This window comes from Pseudopodoces humilis, chromosome 8 (assembly GCF_049639895.1).
Source record: "Pseudopodoces humilis isolate 2021_Gansu_Grassland_sample_001 chromosome 8, ASM4963989v1, whole genome shotgun sequence".
NCBI lineage: Eukaryota > Metazoa > Chordata > Aves > Passeriformes > Paridae > Pseudopodoces > Pseudopodoces humilis.
In genome coordinates, this window is record NC_142207.1 from 512,641 (window position 1) to 530,917 (window position 18,277).

Sequence of the window (18,277 nt, forward strand, 5' to 3'; positions counted from 1 at the left end):
TCCATGCTGAAGGTGATCCATATCCAGGTCCATCCATGCTGAAGGTGATCCATATCCAGGTCCATCCACGCTGAAGGTGATCCATATCCATCCATGCTGAAGGTGATCCATATCCAGGTCCATCCATGCTGAAGGTGATCCATATCCATCCATGCTGAAGGTGATCCATATCCAGGTCCATCCATGCTGAGGCTGATCCACGGCGAGGTTCCCGGGCACAATCCCGATGGGGAATGTTAAGCGGGTTAGGTGCAGGCGCTGGGGAAGGTGGTCACCCTCCGGGGATTAGGGGTCAGAACAATGGCTGTCCCTGTGACGCTGGGGACACAAAGAGCCATTGTGCCCGGAGCACAGACTCCTGCTTATTCCCCGACATGCCCACAGCCCCGCGCTCCGGGCCAGCACAAAAGCTTCCTTGCTTCAGATTGTTTGTTTATGTAAATTATAATGGTGCATTTAATTATGCAACAGAGCCTCGGCCGCAGGGAGGTGCTGATTGGGCTGGCGAGCCCCGGGCACGGCGGATGGTGGCCGGGCACAGGGGACGAGCCAGCGCCACTCGCGCAGGGAGCAGAGGCAGGGCCGAGGGCCGAGGAGGAGCTCCCCACCCCGGGGCAGCAGCGGGGCCCGGAGGAGCAGGGCCCGGAGGAGCAGGGCCCGCAGCATGACAGAAGAAGCCCCCGCAGGTGCCACCATGCCGGCGTGCAATGGCAGCGTCCCCCCGGGGGACGGCCCGCTCCAGGTCATCGGTGGCATCCAAGAAATCGCAAAATCTCTCGGGACGGTCCCGTGCGCAAACGAGGAGACGAGCCCTGACACCTCACCTGCAAGGGAAAATCCGGAGGAAAATAGGAATTCATTGGCAGAGGACATCACTCCTGAGAAATGTGCTGGAGAGAAGCGATGCCAAGGTATGGTACGGGGCTGCTGTCTCTAAGTGTCGGGAGAGAAAAGTTCTGATGAATAACGGGATGTGCTGTGTGTTAGTCAAAACTCCTGATCCGTGGTAGCTGTCACTGGGAGTATTTCAGAATCTGGGACACCACGAGGGGTGCAATGGAAAGCTCATAACTAAAGAAATGAGCAATTCTAAATCTGAAAATCTGCCGACCTGCAGCCATTAAAACCTGATTGTCATCACTAATTGCTCCGTCAGCCCATGTCCTGTGCTTTGTGTTTCCCAAAGAAAAGCGAGAGGAGAGCGTTGGGACACTACAGCAGGGAGCGGCGGATATCCAGGACACAGGGACCAATGGCCAGGGATCAGGGGAAGGTAATGCCAAATGCCATCTGCTCTGGGGTTTCCCTGATGGGCAGCAAAGAGACAATGGATGCAGGTGGTGATTATCTTGTTTGAATTGGGTCAGACCCTTCTATCCCAGAGAGCAGGGACTCGTTTCCCACCTGTGAGCTGCTGCACCTTAGAAAGCAGAACCGGTATCTTCCTTGCAGAGGTTTTACATATCTCACTGACCATGGGCTACTCAGGCATTGTGGGGTCTTCAGCCAGGAGGTCCCCAACAGCCTCATGAGGCTCAGAGATACTCTATCTTCTGCTCCATGCTCAGAGGAGACCCCTGTGAGGCTGCTGGTGGTCACAAAACCCAAATTCTTTTTTTGCCTGATTCACCAAGTGTTGGATCCCTCAGTACCCAAGTATCCACATAAAATCTCTGAGCAGCTGCTCCTGGGTCTTGCTCTGCTCATTTCTGAGTGGAGATGGTGGGAATGAGCAGGAGCCAAGGCTGGAGCCTCAGCCACCTCCTGTGGTGAGCGGGGCTGCAGGGGGGTCCCAGTCACGAGTTAAAAATGCACCGAGTATATACAGAAATTAATATATTTAATTCACTATGCAAACTGCAGCCACTTCTTCAAAAGGAGGAGTATTTTGTGGTGTGTTACTAGAGGAGAGCAGCCAGATCTCTCCAAGAAGGGCTCTAGGCATTGTTCCTTTCCTCATCTCCAGCACAGGCTCCTCCTGTCTCATTGGCTTTGGCAGTGGTTGGGACAGGGGTGGCTGGACCGGGAGCCGCTGGTGATGCTCTGCCCTGAGCTTTGGAACGGGCTCTAAACGAGCCACGGGCTGTGCCCTGAAAGCAAAACCTGCTTCCATTGACAAAAGGAAAAATATCTGAACGTTTGTCATGGGCAGATTAGTGTTTCACAGGACAGGCTGTGAGGAGATGAACAGTGGTGGAGGCTTTCCCACTGAGAGCTGACATCCGTATTCCAGCTGTGCTGCTTTAGGAGCACACAATAAAACCTATTAAAGGATCTCTCGTGGGCCCCCTGCGCCCGCCCTGCAACCACAGCACTTTATCTCGAAATTGCAGGCAGCTTTTTACTACCCAACCAATTTAGTCTAATTAATACTCTGGACCCCACAGGCAAAACCTTGAATAGACCATTTGTTGCGACACTAAAGCATCATTAACCGCAGAGACGTGCCAAACAGGGCAAATGGGACACGGCCATCGCAGCCGGGGTGGCCAATGCTGAGGGAGGGACACAGCTGGGCACTGCGGGCAGAATTGCTCCTTCCCTTTCCCCTTCCCCTTCCCCTTCCCCTCCCCTTGGCCAGGAATGGGTTCAGGAGGGCAGGGAGTGTCCCCCGAATGTCCCCAGCCGTACCGGGGATGGCGAGTTGGGGGCAGGAGCTGGTGCTCTCCCCGCAGCCCCAGTGTCCCCCCGTGTCTCCCCATGTCCCCCGTGTCCCCCCGTGTCCCCCCGTGTCTCCCCATGTCCCCCGTGTCCCCCCGTGTCCCCCCGTGTCTCCCCATGTCCCCCGTGTCCCCCCGTGTCCCCCCGTGTCTCCCCATGTCCCCCGTGTCCCCCCGTGTCCCCCCGTGTCTCCCCATGTCCCCCGTGTCCCCCCGTGTCCTCCCGTGTCCCCCATGTCTCCCATGTCCCCCATGTCCCCCCATGTCCCCCCATGTCCCCCGTGTCCCCCCGTGTCCCCCGTGACCCCCGTGTCCCCCGTGTCTCCCCACGTCCCCCGTGTCTCCCCATGTCCCCCATGTCCCCCGTGTCTCCCCATGTCCCCCATGTCCCCCGTGTCCCCCGTGTCTCCCCATGTCCCCCATGTCCCCCGTGTCCCCCGTGTCTCCCCATGTCCCCGCATGTCCCCCGTGTCTCCCTATGTCCCCCGTGTCCCCCGTGTCCCCCGTGTCTCCCCATGTCCCCCCATGTCCCCCGTGTCTCCCCATGTCCCCCGTGTCTCCCCATGTCCCCCCGTGTCCCCCGTGTCTCCCCACGTCCCCCGTGTCTCCCCATGTCCTCCATGTCCCCCGTGTCCCCGTGTCTCCCCACGTCCCCCGTGTCTCCCCATGTCCCCCCATGTCCCCCGTGTCCCCCATGTCCCCCGTGTCTCCCCATGTCCCCCATGCCCCCCCGTGTCCCCCGTGTCGCGCAGGGCCGGGTGGCACAGCGGGGACAGCCACGGCCGCTCCCGGCACGGAGGAGCCGGAGACCCTGCCCGGCAGCGGCCAGCCCAGAGGGAATGCGGCCGAGGAGGCGGAGGAGGCCGAGGAGGAGGAGGAGGAGGAGGAGGAGGAGGACACGGAAGAGGATGAAGTCCAGGTGATTGAAATGAAGAAGGAGAAGAGCGAGGCGCCCCGCCTGCAGCAGCGAGACAGCGGCAAACAAGCATCGCCCCCCGGCAGCCCCGGCTGCAACTCCCCGCTGGAGAAAGGGGCCGAGCAGCCCAGCCTGGGGAAAAAGAACGATATCTCCAGACACAGCTACTCCAGATACAACACAATCTCCTACCGGAGGATCCGTAAAGGAAACACCAAACAGCGGATCGACGAGTTTGAGTCCATGATGCACTTATGAACTGAGGGGGAAGAGCCTAACGCACCAAGCCTTTGCTCTGGGCTTGGTTTGATTTTACTCCCCCAAAACCAGTCTCTTCACACAACACAAGGTCACTGCTTTTCTTCTTTTTGTACATGATTTATAATACACTGTGAAAATTTAACATCTTGGCTTTGACGGGGCAGAGGCATCCATAGCGCAGGAAAATAAATAATCAGTTTGCTAAATACACACCCAGTGGATTTTAAGGTTATTCTCTTATTTTCTCTGTACCTTTGTAGCCGTGTTGAGGCCATGGGAAGGCTGAAGCTGGCTGGGGCTCCCCTGGCTGTCCCACGCCACCAGCCGTGCTGTAACGAGCTGGCCGTGTGGCAGTGGTGACACTGCCAGGGCAGGGGGCACAGAGGGGACGGCTGCTGGCCACCCCTGCTCTGCCTCTCAGTCTGTCTGTGCCGGTGCCCTGACGGCCTCCCTGTGCCAGCACTGCCTGTCCCCACCTCTGCTGAGGATGTCCCCAGGCGCAGGGGCAGCTGTGGGCGCTGCTGCTGGTGCTGGCTGGCCGTGCTGCCAGCCTGGGTGGCTTTGGGCCAGTGGCACCGGTGACCGCTGCCATCTCCAGGGGCACAGCCGGGCTCTGGGCTGGCAGCCCTGGCACCTCCCTGCCTGTGCCTGGGTGAGCCTGGCCACTGCCAGGAACACCTCTTGTCCCAGTGCCACCCAGTCAGAGTCCCTTAGGTGTCTGCTAGATTTTCATCCTAAAATCGCAAAATTTAAACGATTATTTTGTCAAAAGCAGGTGAGTTTTAATCCATTATTTTTATCTCACCTGGATATTACCCTTCTCCACTTTAAAAGACCTTGGTGACCATGCAGTGGTGGCAATCTTTTTAAACTGTTTTGCAGTCAGATTTGTCTGGAGTTGGGACTTAGCTTTGCGCTTGTCATCCCAGAAATCTGGGAAAGCTGAGAACAGCTGGCAAGGGAGAGGAGGTAAGGATGGAGTTGTACAGTGGCCTCCTGCAGCCATAAGTGCCTTTTTAAGGATTAGTTTTACATCTCCAGCAGCACTGAATATCGCTTTGACTTTTCTCCTTCTACATAAAGGCAATTATTTATTGGCAACGTGAAAATAATACAGGGCAATTCTGCATTGTGCCAGCAGACATAGCCCTCATTGTGCCATTCACACTTGTTTATTTGCTCCTTGGCCTGGGGAAGTTCTGAGCTTTGCTGGTACCAACTTATACTGTGTGTCTGTTCCTGCTGACAGCTGCTCTGGGGTGACACGTTCCTCTGGAGGAGCCCGTGGTGGTCCCAGCCAGGGCCACACTGCTCAGGGCTGGGAGCTCCTGGGGCAGTGCGAGGTGTCCCTGCCCATGGCAGGGGGCAGAACGAGGGGAGCTTTGAGGTCCCTTCCAACCCGAGCCACTCCGGTTCTATCAGTCTCTGAGAGCATCCCCTGAGCTCTCGCTGGGAAAGGCTCCCCAAGGCTTTCCGAACCTCGGACTCGCTTTTTGCCTTCCTTGCAAAGCAGCGCTTGCTGTGCTGAGAGCCGCAGCGCCCTCTCCTGCTTTCCTGGGTGGAAAAGGTGAAAAAATGGAAGTGCCGGGATGCTCGGGGGGCCTGAGAGCCCTTCCCAGCCGGGCCGAGCCCCCGGTGGGTGTGAGCCCGGTGGGGTTCGGGGCGATGGAGGGGCAGAGGGGAGGTGCTGGACCTGCGGGCAGTGCTCAGGGGTCGGGCACGCACGGGAGGAGCCGGGCACGGAGCTGGAAACGCGGCCCCTGGAGCAGAGGCACCCTCGGGCAGATGCTGAGGAGCCCACGGCAGCCACAGCCCGAAACTGCTTGTTCTCGTTCCTGCCGAGCCGGGGGCGGGCCGGGGCAGGTGAGAGCAGGAGAGGGGACAGTGCTGGTGACAGCTGCCACACCTGCGGCAAGAGCTCAGCCGCTGCCCTTCCCTCACCCACCAGGAGCCACACATCGGGGCAAGTGCCGCTCGGAAGGCTCTCCCTGGGGCGATGCTTTACGGTTCAGCCGGGCAGGAACTCGGGAGGAGCCCCTAGAGAGGCTCCGAGCTGCTCAGATTTAACACCCTGCGCTCAGGGGAAGCAGCGTCACCTACTATCATTTATTGTCCCTTTTGTTTTTTAACGATGTGACACCGGGGCCATCAGGCACTGCTGTCCCCACCCCGCTCAGGGGATGCTCCAGCCCTGGTGCCCCGCTCCAGGAGCCACAGCCCGGGCTGCGGAGCCCAGCCCGAGCCCCGAGCAGCGGCACGGCAGCAAAAATGCTCTCGTTTCTGGAAGACTGGGCTGACTGGTGCCGTGGGAATGTTCTCAGAACTGAGCAACAGCAGGGCCCCAGCTCAGTGCCAGCAGCCCCCGGGCAGCCCCCAGTCCCTGAGCGAAGATCCAGCGGGGAACTGAGCATTTACACGAGCGGGGCAGCGCCTGCGAGTGACAGGGCTGCCGATGGGATGTGACCGTGACATATGACTGCCTGCCGCCTGCTCCGTGACAAGTGATTGAATGTCAGCAAACAGAATTTGATGAAATCCATGCTCCTGATACGAGCTGACTGCCCAAACAACGGCTGTGTCATTTTTCTGATGGTGACTGCGGGCTAGCTGCGCTGAAGGAGGGAGAGAAAATCAGGAAGACAGCTGGAATAGGAGTCAACTGGGAAAATCTGTTGGGCCAGTCAATATTTTGGCAGACTGAGCCTGTCAGATGCTGTCAGCACTGATCCAGCAGGTCAGAGGCAGCGCTGTGCCGGGTGGGGGCTCGGCTGTGCCCACCGTGAGCAGTGAGTGCCCTGCTCAGCCCAGGGACACAGGGGCTTGTGCTGGAGCAGCCCCTTGGCTCAGCACAGGGCAGGGGCAGGAGGAGGAGCGCTGCCTCCCACTGCAGCCCCACAGGGCACAGGGAGCAGCATCCCACAGCAGGAATTCCCAATGGGAACAGGGGCAGAAACCCTGCCTGCTGTAGGCTGGGTCTCACAACCTTGGCACACAGAGTTTATTCTCCCATCAAATCCATCCCGTTGGTGACCGGTGATGGATTTTGGAGATGAAGAACTTCACAGTACAGACAACACTTGTCCGTGGCAGTGAGCCCAGAGGGGTTTGGTGCGCAGAGCCTGGCTGTACCGTGCAGCCTGGGCTGAGGGGAGCAGCACCGCTCCTGGAGAGCCCCCAGAAAGCCACGGGGGCTCGGGGACATGGCTGGGGTCCTGGCAGCCCCAGGGTGGGACAACCTGGCTGCCCTGGGATGAGGAGCTTCCAGGCTGGCCCCTGGAATGTGCTTCTGGCAAGAAGCAGGATAAACCTCTGGTTCCCTGCTCCAGCACCAAACAAAGCAAGGCACGTGTGTCCTCGCCATCCCTGGCACAGGGAAGTGCTCCAGGCCTCTCCCGCAGCCCCTGGGTGGGGCTGGCCCCATCCACCTCCCACTGTAAAATGAGGGCTTTATTGGTGTGCAATTGATTCCTCACAGAGCCCTGATCCTCACCTGTCACACTACACGTCCCATGGGGAGGCATCCTGCAGCCAGATCCACTGTGGACATGGTGTTTGATTTTTTGATGCATTGGTCAACGAAATTCCAGTTTCTGTAGAGGAATTAGCAGCCCAGTTTGCTGCTTACGGACTTCTGGGGCCCTGGAAGTGTTTCTGGAGCTTATGCTGCTGTCCAGGGGAACTGAGGGATGTTTGCTTACAGTAGGATGGGGACTTCAAAAAATATTTCCATTTAAGCACAGAGAAAAGGAGTTTTTCCCAAAGTCTCCTACGGGGAGGGAGAATGGCCCTGATCTGTTGTGGCACTGTCACAGCCGACGTGCTGCTCCCGGTGTTCGGATCCTCCGTGTGCCGGTACCAAATCACGGGTGTCGGTTCTCCTTTGGAAATGCACTCCCCGTTTGGTGGCTGCCATCAGCCACACCCATGTCCTCGCTGAGCCCACGGTGACAGCATGGGGACAGCAGCTGGGCTGCCCTCAGTCCGCGTGGTACCTGCCAAAGTGCCACTTCTGGTGGGGGTTTGTGGGGTCACAGGCCTTCAGCCGCAGGGCTCTGTACGAGGGATCCACTTCCAGGCAGGGCTGCGGGAGGTGCTGGTGCTCCGAGATGATGTGGTCGGTCTGCAGGAGAGAGAGGAGGGCTCAGGGGGGCCCGGGCTTTGGGGGCTGAGGCTTAGGGGGCGTTCAGGCTTTAGGGCTCCTGCAGTAGCAGCAGCAGCAGCTGCACTCTCCCTCTGAGAAAGCCCAGCTCCTTACGGTGTGCCCTTTTGTGGCTCGTCCCCACTACCTGAGACATCTCTGCTGACTTACAGGGGCTTTGGCATGGGATCCGAGCCTGCAGCTGCTGCTGAGCCAGGATCACAGCACAGCTGCTGTGGCTCCTGGGTTTTCCTTCTCTGGGAGCAGAGAGATGAGCTCCCTCACTGTCCGTGTGGCAATTGCCATGTGGGGAGTCGCTGGGTGGGATTTGCTTCACAGGCAATGTCCAGCAGGACACTGATCTCTGTCTCAGTTTGCTGGCTCATGAACTCAGCAGCTGCTGCAATGAAGAAGGGGAACCCAGCCCCGGAGCTCGAGTGCTGGGCAGGACACTGGGCTGAGGAAGAACGAAGGGTGTGAGTGACCTCCATCCTTCTGCTCTCCACACCTGCTTGGATTGCCCTCCCTCACCCCGAGGGCAGCCAGGCGATGCTGGGACGTGTCTGTGCTGCTGCTCGCCCTGCAGTGATCCCAGGAGAGCAGGCCGAGGTGGAACACTCCCCAGGGATGTGTGCAGGGGCAGCAGCTGCACCTTTGTGCTGCAGGAACTGCGCTTCACACCGTGGGGATAGAGCCCTGCAACTCCTTCAGGCAGCAGCCACTGAGCTCTCCTCATGCTCCTGCTGCTGGCACCAGTAAAAGAGCACTAAATCCATCCACCTTCAGCTGAGGAATCAGGCTGGAACAGGAGACAAGACCTGCCCGTGCCCCACACACCTCCCTGGGCATTTCTGCATATTTTTCACAAAGTGAAATGACAATTTCACAATTTTCACTAAGTGGATAAAAATTTTCCTGTATTTTTCCCTAAACACCCAAGGTGAGCCTGTGGCATTCTGGTATTCAACACCTTAGGCTGAAAAAACCAAAGGGGAACAGGAAATTGTCTTTATATTGGATGTGTAATTCAACTACATTTTTTCTTTCTTAAGTGAAGAGTGTTTTTTTCTCAACAATGAACTATGCTATTTCCGAGCATTTTGGACAGCTACTTACACCAGGCAGACGGAGGTACAGCCATGACTCTTTGTGCAGAGCAGGCAATTAGTGTAAGTATCCATTCTTTTCCTTTCCATACCTGCTCTCTTTAAAAGCCCCTGTGAGCTGAGAGCCAGTCGATGCTGACTTATCTTCCTTTAAGTGCTATTGACGGTTTCTGAGTGTAACCAGGCTGCTTTGTGGCTGCAGCAGCAGTGCCTGCCACGTCCCCGGTGTCCCCGGGCTGCAGCCGTGCCGGGATGCTGGGCACAACCCCTGGCAGAGGGGCACGGGTGGCACCAGCGCATCTCCAGGACAGGTGGCCTTGGCAAAGGGGGCAGCAGGGGGTGGGGGACCCCCGGGCCGGGCTGTCCCCCTGCCAGGGCTGTCCTGGCACACTGCCCCACGTCCTGGAGGGTGGGGGCAATCCCTGACCCACCCTGCACCCTGCACCCTGCACCCTGCACCCTGCACCCTGCACCCTGCACCCTGCACTCTCATCCTGCACCCTGCACCCTGCAGTGCTGAGCGCTGCAGCATCACTCACCAGCCCCGGCTGCACGGTGGCCAGTGACTTGTGGAGCCAGGCCAGGCTGCGGCTCCTGGGCTGGCAGCGGCGCAGGCCCACGGCTCCCACGACGCCAGACGGGGCAAGGCAGAGCTCTCCGTGCTGGATCAGCCTCAGCCAGGTGTAGTTGAACTTCTGGTTCTGTGGGGAGACAGCAGGAAGAGACACGGCCCCGTCAGGCTCCATGGCAGGGCTTCTCTGGGCACCCTGTGCCAGGGCTCCAGCAGCCTCCCAGCCAGGGATTCCTCCCCAAAATCCCATCCATCCCTGTCCTCTGGCAGTGGGAAGCCATTCCCTGTGTCCCGTCCCTCTGGGTGGTTCTCTGGCCCTCTTGGAGCCGAGGCACTTATAGCCGAGGCTATAAGCTGGAAGTTCAGCGTCTGCACACAGATCACAGGCTGGTACTTAAATGCCCCTCTGTTTTCACGTGCAAACTCACAGCTCCATCAAAGGAAACCGGCCGAATTTGCTGCTTCTGACACTGCTGCTTGGCTGTGCCAGCATGGCCTGGCCGTGTCCCCGGCTGGGAAGGGCAGTGCCACCCCCGGGGAGGGGACAGGTGACCTGGGGCAGGCACAGCACCACGGGCAGGGTGACACACGGGCTGTCCTTACCGTGTTGTTAACATCACACTCCTCAAAAGCCAGGCCGGTGCCTTCCACAGCGATGCACCCTGCCAGGGCCGCGTTAACGAGCTGGGAAACAGCAACAAAACGCGCGTTTAGACAGAAATTCCCGAGAAGGGGGGAGGATGTTACACTGCACCGGACCTGCTGGGTTCACAGGACTCTGTTTAATACTGCTCACATAACTAAAGGAGGCGGAAAAGTGTTCCAGGCCAGGCTGGACGGGGCTTGGAGCAAGGTGGGCTAGTGAAAGGTGTCCCAGCCCTTGGCAGGGGATGGAAGAAGCTGAGTTTTAAGGTCCCCTTCCACCTAAACCATTCTGGAATTCTGTGCTGGAGAAGAGGAGCCTGACCCGGTTTCTCCCACCAGGGGCTTGTGGAGGCAGCACTGAATCCAAAGCGACTTTAAAGTGTTCTCTGCCCGCTGCCCCCGGCGAGGCGCAGGTTCCGTGCCCGGAGCGCACCGGTCCCTCCTCCCGGCCCCGGCAACGCGAGCGGCTGCTGCGCTCTGCTGGCGGCAGAGCCGTGCTACAGAGCCCGACCCTACAGAGCCCGACCCTACAGAGCCCGACCCTATAGACCTTGACCCTACAGACCCTGAACCTACAGAGTCCGACCCTAAAGAGCCCGACCCTATAGACCTTGACCCTACAGACCCTGAACCTACAGACCCGGTACCTACAGAGCCCGACCCTACAGAGCCCGACCCTACAGAGCCCGACCCTATAGACCCAGACTCTATTGACCCTGACCCTATAGACCCTGCATCTACAGACTCTGACCCTACAGACCCTGTCCCTACAGAGCCTGACCCTACAGACCCCGCTCTGCACTCCACCCCCCGAGCTGGGGCAGGGAGCGAGGGCAGGATCCCCTGGGATCCCCCGGGATCCCGATGTGGGAATTCTCACCCCGAGGGCACGTCCAGCCCCGGTGCCCATCCTGCCCCAGGGCCACATCCTGTCCCGGCACTGTGCCCTGCTCAGCCATCCAAACACCCAGCCCTACAGAGGGAAGTCACCCCTGCTGCCTGGACCCGTTTCTTTGTAAGAATGCTCTGGAATCCAGATCTGTGCCCGATCGAACATCCACAGTGCTGCCAGGGCCAGGGAGCTGCGCAGCACGGGGGGCTGCCCGGGCACAGCCACCCCAGAGAACAGTGACACCCCTGGGGACGCACCAGCCCGCTGGCTTTAACCAGGGGAGCTTCCAGGTCCGGGTAGACGTTCTCCAGGTACCAGCGGAAGCTTTTGCAGCGGAGCTTCTTGCGCAGCTGGATTTGCTGGCTCAGGTCTCCGACATCCACGTTGCCCAGGAGCAGGTGGTAGGCATGGCCGTAGAACAGCTCCTTGTACTCGTCCAGCCACACCTCTGCCACGCGGGCCAGGTTCCGCTCCACCGTCCTCACCCGGTCTTTAGGGAAGGAGTAAGGATTGTCATTCCTGAAAATGTGCCCCACCCGGGAGCACGGAACGATCTCGATCTCTCCTCCGCACATCCAGACCTGCGAAACAGAGGCCGCTGGCAGAGACAGCAGCTGATGGGGGCGCTGGCTTTGTGCAGCCGGGAGAGCAGCAGAAGGTCGGGTGCCCAGGGAGATGGGGTGTCCAGCCCTGGGGAGCCCCTGCCTCAGCCCCATCACTCACCCAGGCTGGCAGGGGTGCAGGTGTGTGACACCGACCCACCTTGAATGAAATCTCCATATTTTCCCCTCCCCAGACATCCAGTCCCGGGTCGTACATTCCCAGCTCAAAGAAGTACTGCTTGTCGATGGAGAACAGGCCACCTGCCATGACGGGGCACCTGGGAACAGACAGGCCACACGGTGTGACAGCGGCAGTGCCACAGAGGGCACCTGGGGGGCCTGAAAGCTGAAATGGGGCAGGGAAGGGGAAGAGGCAGCAGAATGTTCTCCTGGCTGACACACCAGCAGTGCCATGCGTGGGGAGAAAGGCTTCCTGGGCTTTGCCCATGCCTGATGGGGGCCTGCCTGTGCCTCAGCTGTCCTGGAAAGCACCAGAACAATACCTGGCCACAGAAGAACAACATTTGGCCTCGAAGGAGCCTTTGCTGCTAAGTTATTACCAGAGGAACAGGCTGGTTTGCAAAGCTCTCGCATTTGTTGGTTTTTTACCTTATAATATCAGTCTCCTTGATTTTATTTTTCTCTATGACCTCTTGTGGAATCTGCCTCCATCCAAAATTCATCGGCCAAGTGAAAATCCCACGCTGGAAGTTGTCCACGGTCATGTAACTAAAGAGAGAAAAGATGGGGCTGACTAATTCTGAGTCACATTCCTGATTGAAATGTCACCCCTAATGAGTGAAGATGAGTATCTGTAGGTAATTACACCAGGATTTTAACAAATTTCATCAGGAACCATCTTCATGTACTAAAAGCTGTGAAAAAGCGAAACGGTGTGTGATAAACACGGGCCACATCCACAGCAAATGTTAATTTCTGGTGCACAGCAATGTTCTGTGTCCCCTGTGGGAGCTCTGGATCCGCTCAGGGGTCTGGAGTCACGGATCCGCTCCTGTAGCGAATCCAGCGGCGGTGCCGGGCGGGTTTTGCTCAGGACACCAGCCTGGACCGTGGGATTGGCAGGGATGAGCTGCCTCACCTCATGTCCTTGTCGCTGATGACCTCGATGACGGGGCAGGCCACCTTGGTCCGGCGCAGGCGGACCCTGTCCAGCAGCGGCTCCAGCCAGCCCACGTTGCACTCCACGTGCGAGTCCAGGAACGTCAGGACAGCGCCTGCAGGGTGGGTGGGGAGGGTCAGCCTCGGGACCCCAACCCAGCCCTGCTGGGCAGCTCCCCGGGCACCCTGCGGGCTCGGGGTGCTGCTGACTGTGCCACAGCCCTCCTCGGCTCCCCGGACCTGCCCAGCCACGGCCAAGAGCGTTTTCCCCGGCCTGGCAGGGCAGCTCCAGCCAGGAACGGCATTTCGGTGCCGACACAGCCCGGCCGGGGCAGCTGGAGGAGCTGGGGCTGGAGGTCCCGGTGAAAGGCCACCCTCGGTGCATTGGGAGGGACAAACACGGCCCTGGAGAGGGATGCCCGGCGCTTTGGGGTCCCCACACGGCCGGAGCACGGCTCCTGTCCTACCTTTGGCGATCTCGGCTCCCGCCAGCCTGGCCCGGATCAGCCCGTGCCTCTCCCTGAGGCGCAGGATCCTCACCTTCGGGAACCGCGACATGTAGGTGTCCAGCTGCTCCCGCAGGTACTCTGCTCAGGGGACACAGCCGGCTCACTCACCCACTGCCAGCCGCTGAAAAGCCACCAGCAGATTCCCCTGGCAGCGCCTGCAGGCACGCCAGGCCCTCAGCTGTGGGGTGTGAACATCTGGGCACGGGGCTCTCCTTGTGCAGCCCATCCGAGCCAGCACTTCTCCTGGAGAGCCGGCAGTGGGGAAATCGCATCATCCCTGCATCTTTATGGGCTGAACTCAGCAGAGAGAAGCAAGGGACTGCAGGGGTTGGGTACCAGCTGAAATGCCCACGGGAGGCCCCCTGCAGATCAGATCCCACCTCACCACTGCTCCCACTGCAGCTCCTGTGCTCTGAGCCACCCCGGAGTGTGTCCCCCACACTGGGAACACCAGCCACGCACACTGAGGGCTGAGAGCATCTCCTGACTGCACAAACCCTTGAGCCAGCACGCCCCAAAGATGAATGGGCTGGGCAGGACCCAGCTCCTGGTGCTCCTGGAGCCTCTGCCTTCACCCCCCACAGCCAGCCCCAGCACCCCCTGTCCTCTTCTCCCCCTCAGCCCCAGCGCAGGCCAGGGATGCACTTCAGTACAGCGGAAGGAGAAAATGTGATTTCTCTCCTACTTAGAATTGAATTACAGAGAACAAATTGCATTGTGCCCTCAAGTTATATGAGTTTCATAAAGGCTTCACCTACCTTTAGTGCTGAAGTCATCCACCAGAATGATCTCCTCGATCAGGTGAGGAGGAGAGCGGCTGAGGATGCTGTGCACGGAGCGCAGGAGGGTGGACCACACCTCATCCACGAAGCACATGATGATGCTGGTGGTGGGGAGGTCGTCGTGGACCTGCTGCTCTGAGCACCTGCAACAGCAACACGGGCTCCCAGGTGCCACTCCCGAAAATCTGCAGGCTTGGTGCTTCTGGGAAAATGCCCAAGGTGAAATATGGAGGGAAAGCCCTGCAGTGTTGGGAGGGGAACTGAGGGGTGAGGGGGGAGCCCCACACCAGCCCCAGGGCCTCTCTCATGGGCAGCCCCATTGCACTGTGCTCACTTGGCTCCCACAGGAACCTCTTCTGAAGGAAAGTTAAAGATGTTTCAGAAGATAATCAGAAGTGCTCTGGCAATGTGAAACTCACCCCAGAATTACTCTGTGTCACAATCCTTGAGATGTGTCTTTCTGTCTCAGGGAGGTCAGCAGGCAGAAAATGCCAAAAAGTCCATTTTGGACCCAGTCCTGCCTCACCTTGCTGGGCAGCTGGTGAGCAGAACCGGGTCACGCCCCCTTTGTCCTTCACTAGAGAATCCTGGAATAGTTTGGGTTGGGAGGGAACTTAAAGCCCATCTCCTTCCAACCACTCCCACAGACACTTTCCACTGTCCCAGGTTGCTCAGAACCCTGTCCAACCTGGCCTTGGACACTTCCCAGGATGGGGCAGCCACAACTTCTCTGGGCACCCTGTGCCAGGGCCTGCCCAGCCTCCAGGGAAGGATTCCCTCGGATTCCCTGCCAGTGTCCCATCTGTCCCTGCCCCTGGCAGTGGGAAACCACTGCTCCTTGTCCCGGCACTCCAGCCCTTGTCCAGAGTCACTCTCCTTCTCTCTTGGAGCCCCCTTATGCACTGGAAGGGGCTCCAAGGTCACCCTGGAGCTTTCTCTTCCCTTCAGCCCCAGGGCTCCTGATCTGGGCTCTGCACAGAGCACTCCCCACAAGCCTCCTGCCCGTCACACTCCTCCTCAGGGCGCTGTCCCTCACACCAGCTGCAGAGACACAGCTCCTGTGGGCACCAGCACTGTCAGTAAAGCTCCAAAAGCAGCGAGCATTGTGCATGGATTGGCCCCATTTCAGTGGTCTAGCCCAGTGCTCCAGGAAGAATCACAACAGGAACTGGAGTCTAAACTGGGAGACACTGGAATACGCCAAAAAATAATTGTTGGCTGCCAAGATCTGCCAACAGCCACTGCCCTGAGCTGGCCCTGACAAGCTGGTATCTGTTGTGCCAATGGGCCAGGGCAGAACCTGCACAGGCTCCTGCCAGAACCAGAGTGCCTGGGACAGAACCAGCACAGGCTCCTGCCAGAACCAGAGTGCCCAGGGCAGCTCTGTGCCCCGTGGCAGCAGCTCACACGCCCAGGGACGTGCCCTGTTTGCCCAAGGAGTTCCCTGTGAAGGCAAAGCAGCTCCTCCTGGGCAGGTGTCACTCCCTGGAGGTGCTTCCTGCTCTGCAGCTCCGGGGTTTGGTGTCCAGACCAAGCCCAGTGCTGGCTTTGTGCCATGGCTCTGCTCCTCTGCACACAGAGGTGGCTTCTGAAGGAGGCATCAGGAAGCAGCCCCAGCTGTGTCCCCCTGTCCCTGCTCCACTCCTCCTGGGCAGGATCTGACCTCAGCAAGCACCCCTGGCACGGTGGGAGTGTCTGCAGTGCCCTGTGCCACGGGGGACAAGCACAGCACAACTCCCAGCCCGCAGTACCCATGGTCTGTGGGCGTGGGGACACGCGAGGGTCTCTGCACGGGGCAGGTCCCACCTGCCCAGGGGCTGAGGATGTCCGTAGGGAGGGCTGAGAGCGAGAGATGAACCTGGCCCTCACCTGAGCTGGCACCTTCCCTGCCCTCCCTGCAGCAGTCACAGAACGGCTTAGGTTGAAAAAGAGCTTTAAGGTCATCAAATACGAGCACCAAGGCAGCAGTGCCGAGCCCGCCTGGCACGGCAGCTCAGGATGGGGCTCACAGCCTGTTCTGCTGCCGAGGCACTGCCCTCACCTCGTCCTGCTCTTCTCTACTGGCAGGGAGAGACTTTCTTGAAGCGCAGTCCTGAGATGTGCAGGACCAGTTACACATTTAATGACAGCTGTAGCTGTGTGGGTTTTCCAAGCCCAAACAGCACAGCCCTCCCTGCGTGTGCCCACAGAGCAGAGCCCCCCAGCCTGTGCCTGCTGGACGGTGCCAGCACTCAGCTCCTGCGGGGCTTTGTGGAGCAGGTCCCTGGCCGGGAGGGTCCCTTGTGTCCCTTCCTCCCGGGAAGGGCCACGGCAGCCTGGGGTGCGAGAGCCCCTCCGGGCAGGGGGGCTCCTGCTGCCCTCACACAGGCACGGGGTGCAGGCTCCAGGAACCAACACACGAACTGTGAATGCTCAGAGCTGTGCCTGACACTGCTGCTCGGCGTTCCCGGGCACAGAGAGAGGCCTGAGCCCATCACCCGGGCTGGGTGTCCTGGCCCCGCTGGGCAGCCGGGCTCAGGGGGCTGCAACAACCCACAAACCTTACCCAGTTTCACCTTTAACAACAGGCTGCTCTGACCTGGCCAAAAGCCATCTGCCAGGCAGCAGGGCTGACGGCTCGGTGTGCCCCCAGCAGCCCTCCCCAGAGCCACGGAGCCCATCCCCAGGGGCAGCCCGGGGTTTGTGCAGGGGGAGCAGATCTTACCCGGCAGGCCTGGTGTCTGCGATGGCTCGATCCACAGGGATCAGGTCGCTGAGGTAGACATTAAAGTTTCCTTCTTTCCATCTGCTTTTTGCTTCTTCTTGTTTATCATCAGGGACAGCAACAGGGTGTCCAAACTGGCCAGGAGCTCGGGGGTCTCTCGGGGCGAGCGTTGCATCCATGGACAGGACTTTGTGCATCCCTGGGCTGCTCCCTGCTCTCTCCTGCCCATCCTGGCCAGTGCCCGCTCCTCCAGGAGCTGCTGCCCCTCTCTCCTGCCCATCCTGGCCAGTGCCAGCCCCTCCAGGAGCTGCTGCCCCTCTCTCCTGCCCATCCTGGCCAGTGCCAGCCCCTCCAGGAGCTGCTGCCCCTCTCTCCTGCCCATCCCGGCCAGTGCCAGCTCCTCTGGGAGCTGCTGCCCCTCTCTCCTGCCCATCCTGGCCAGTGCCAGCCCCTCCAGGAGCTGCTGCCCCTCTCTCCTGCCCATCCCGGCCAGTGCCAGCTCCTCTGGGAGCTGCTGCCCCTCTCTCCTGCCCATCCTGGCCAGTGCCAGCTCCTCCAGGAGCTGCTGCCCCTCTCTCCTGCCCATCCCGGCCAGTGCCAGCTCCTCTGGGAGCTGCTGCCCCTCTCTCCTGCCCATCCTGGCCAGTGCCAGCCCCTCCAGGAGCTGCTGCCCCTCTCTCCTGCCCATCCCGGCCAGTGCCAGCTCCTCTGGGAGCTGCTGCCCCTCTCTCCTGCCCATCCTGGCCAGTGCCAGCTCCTCCAGGAGCTGCTGCCCCTCTCTCCTGCCCATCCTGGCCAGTGCCCGCTCCTCCGGGAGCTGCTGCCCCTCTCTCCTGCCCATCCTTGTCAGTGCCCGCTCCTCCAGGAGCTGCTGCCCCTCTCTCCTGCCCATCCTGGCCAGTGCCAGCCCCTCCAGGAGCTGCTGCCCCTCTCTCCTGCCCATCCTGGCCAGTGCCCGCTCCTCCAGGAGCTGCTCTTGGTGTCGCACCCAGCGTCCGGCTCCTGCCACCCATGTCGGTGGCCGCAGCAGTGGCAGTGGCGGCGTGGGCACCATCCCTGCTCTTGTCAGCAAGTTCCTTGTGCTTTCCACGTCTCCTTGTGGCGTTTCCCGCAGAGTGGGGCCCACGGCGCGGGGCTGCGGGGCCGGCGAGGTCCATCCCGTCTTTGCTGATGAGGATGAAGCGAGTTTTGGAGGGAGTTTCCTCCCGTCCCGTGTTTGTTTCCTGCGCTCCGGGCTGGGCTGCCCGGCCGCTCGGTGCCGCGGTGCCGGAGGGGCGCTGCTCGCTCCCGTGGGCTCCGAGGAGCCCCGCGCCCGTCCCGCCGGGCCCGGGCCGCTGCCGGGGGGGCGGCGATGCCGCCGGGGCCGGGGCTG

General features: G+C 60.0%; 2 protein-coding genes across 3 annotated transcripts; one reads left to right on the forward strand and one right to left on the reverse strand.

Moving 5' to 3' along the window:
• The first annotated feature begins 521 nt into the window (after positions 1–521).
• ERMN (ermin) lies at positions 522–4,043 on the forward strand. The gene is made up of 3 exons (XM_005519943.3): positions 522–911; positions 1,187–1,273; positions 3,413–4,043. Exons 1-3 carry the CDS (start codon positions 665–667, stop codon positions 3,832–3,834), a joined length of 756 nt encoding a protein of 251 aa, XP_005520000.2. The 5' UTR covers positions 522–664; the 3' UTR covers positions 3,835–4,043.
• A 1,621-nt stretch (positions 4,044–5,664) lies between these two features.
• On the reverse strand, positions 5,665–18,062 carry GALNT5 (polypeptide N-acetylgalactosaminyltransferase 5). 2 transcript variants are annotated; one of them, XR_015773085.1, is made up of 11 exons: positions 16,906–18,062; positions 14,178–14,344; positions 13,378–13,497; positions 12,891–13,026; positions 12,401–12,520; positions 11,952–12,069; positions 11,447–11,770; positions 10,256–10,336; positions 9,621–9,782; positions 7,328–7,957; positions 5,665–6,449 (listed from the first exon to the last, which is right to left on the reverse strand). XR_015773085.1 is itself a non-coding variant. In XM_005519944.3 (10 exons), the coding sequence occupies exons 1-10, from the start codon at positions 18,060–18,062 to the stop codon at positions 7,814–7,816; spliced, it is 2,529 nt and encodes an 842-aa protein (XP_005520001.2). In that variant the 3' UTR covers positions 6,951–7,813. The 2 variants fall into 2 exon arrangements, 1 of the variants encoding a protein (XP_005520001.2); XM_005519944.3 differs by lacking the exon at positions 5,665–6,449 and having other exon boundaries at positions 6,951–7,957.
• Between the last annotated feature and the right edge of the window lie 215 nt (positions 18,063–18,277).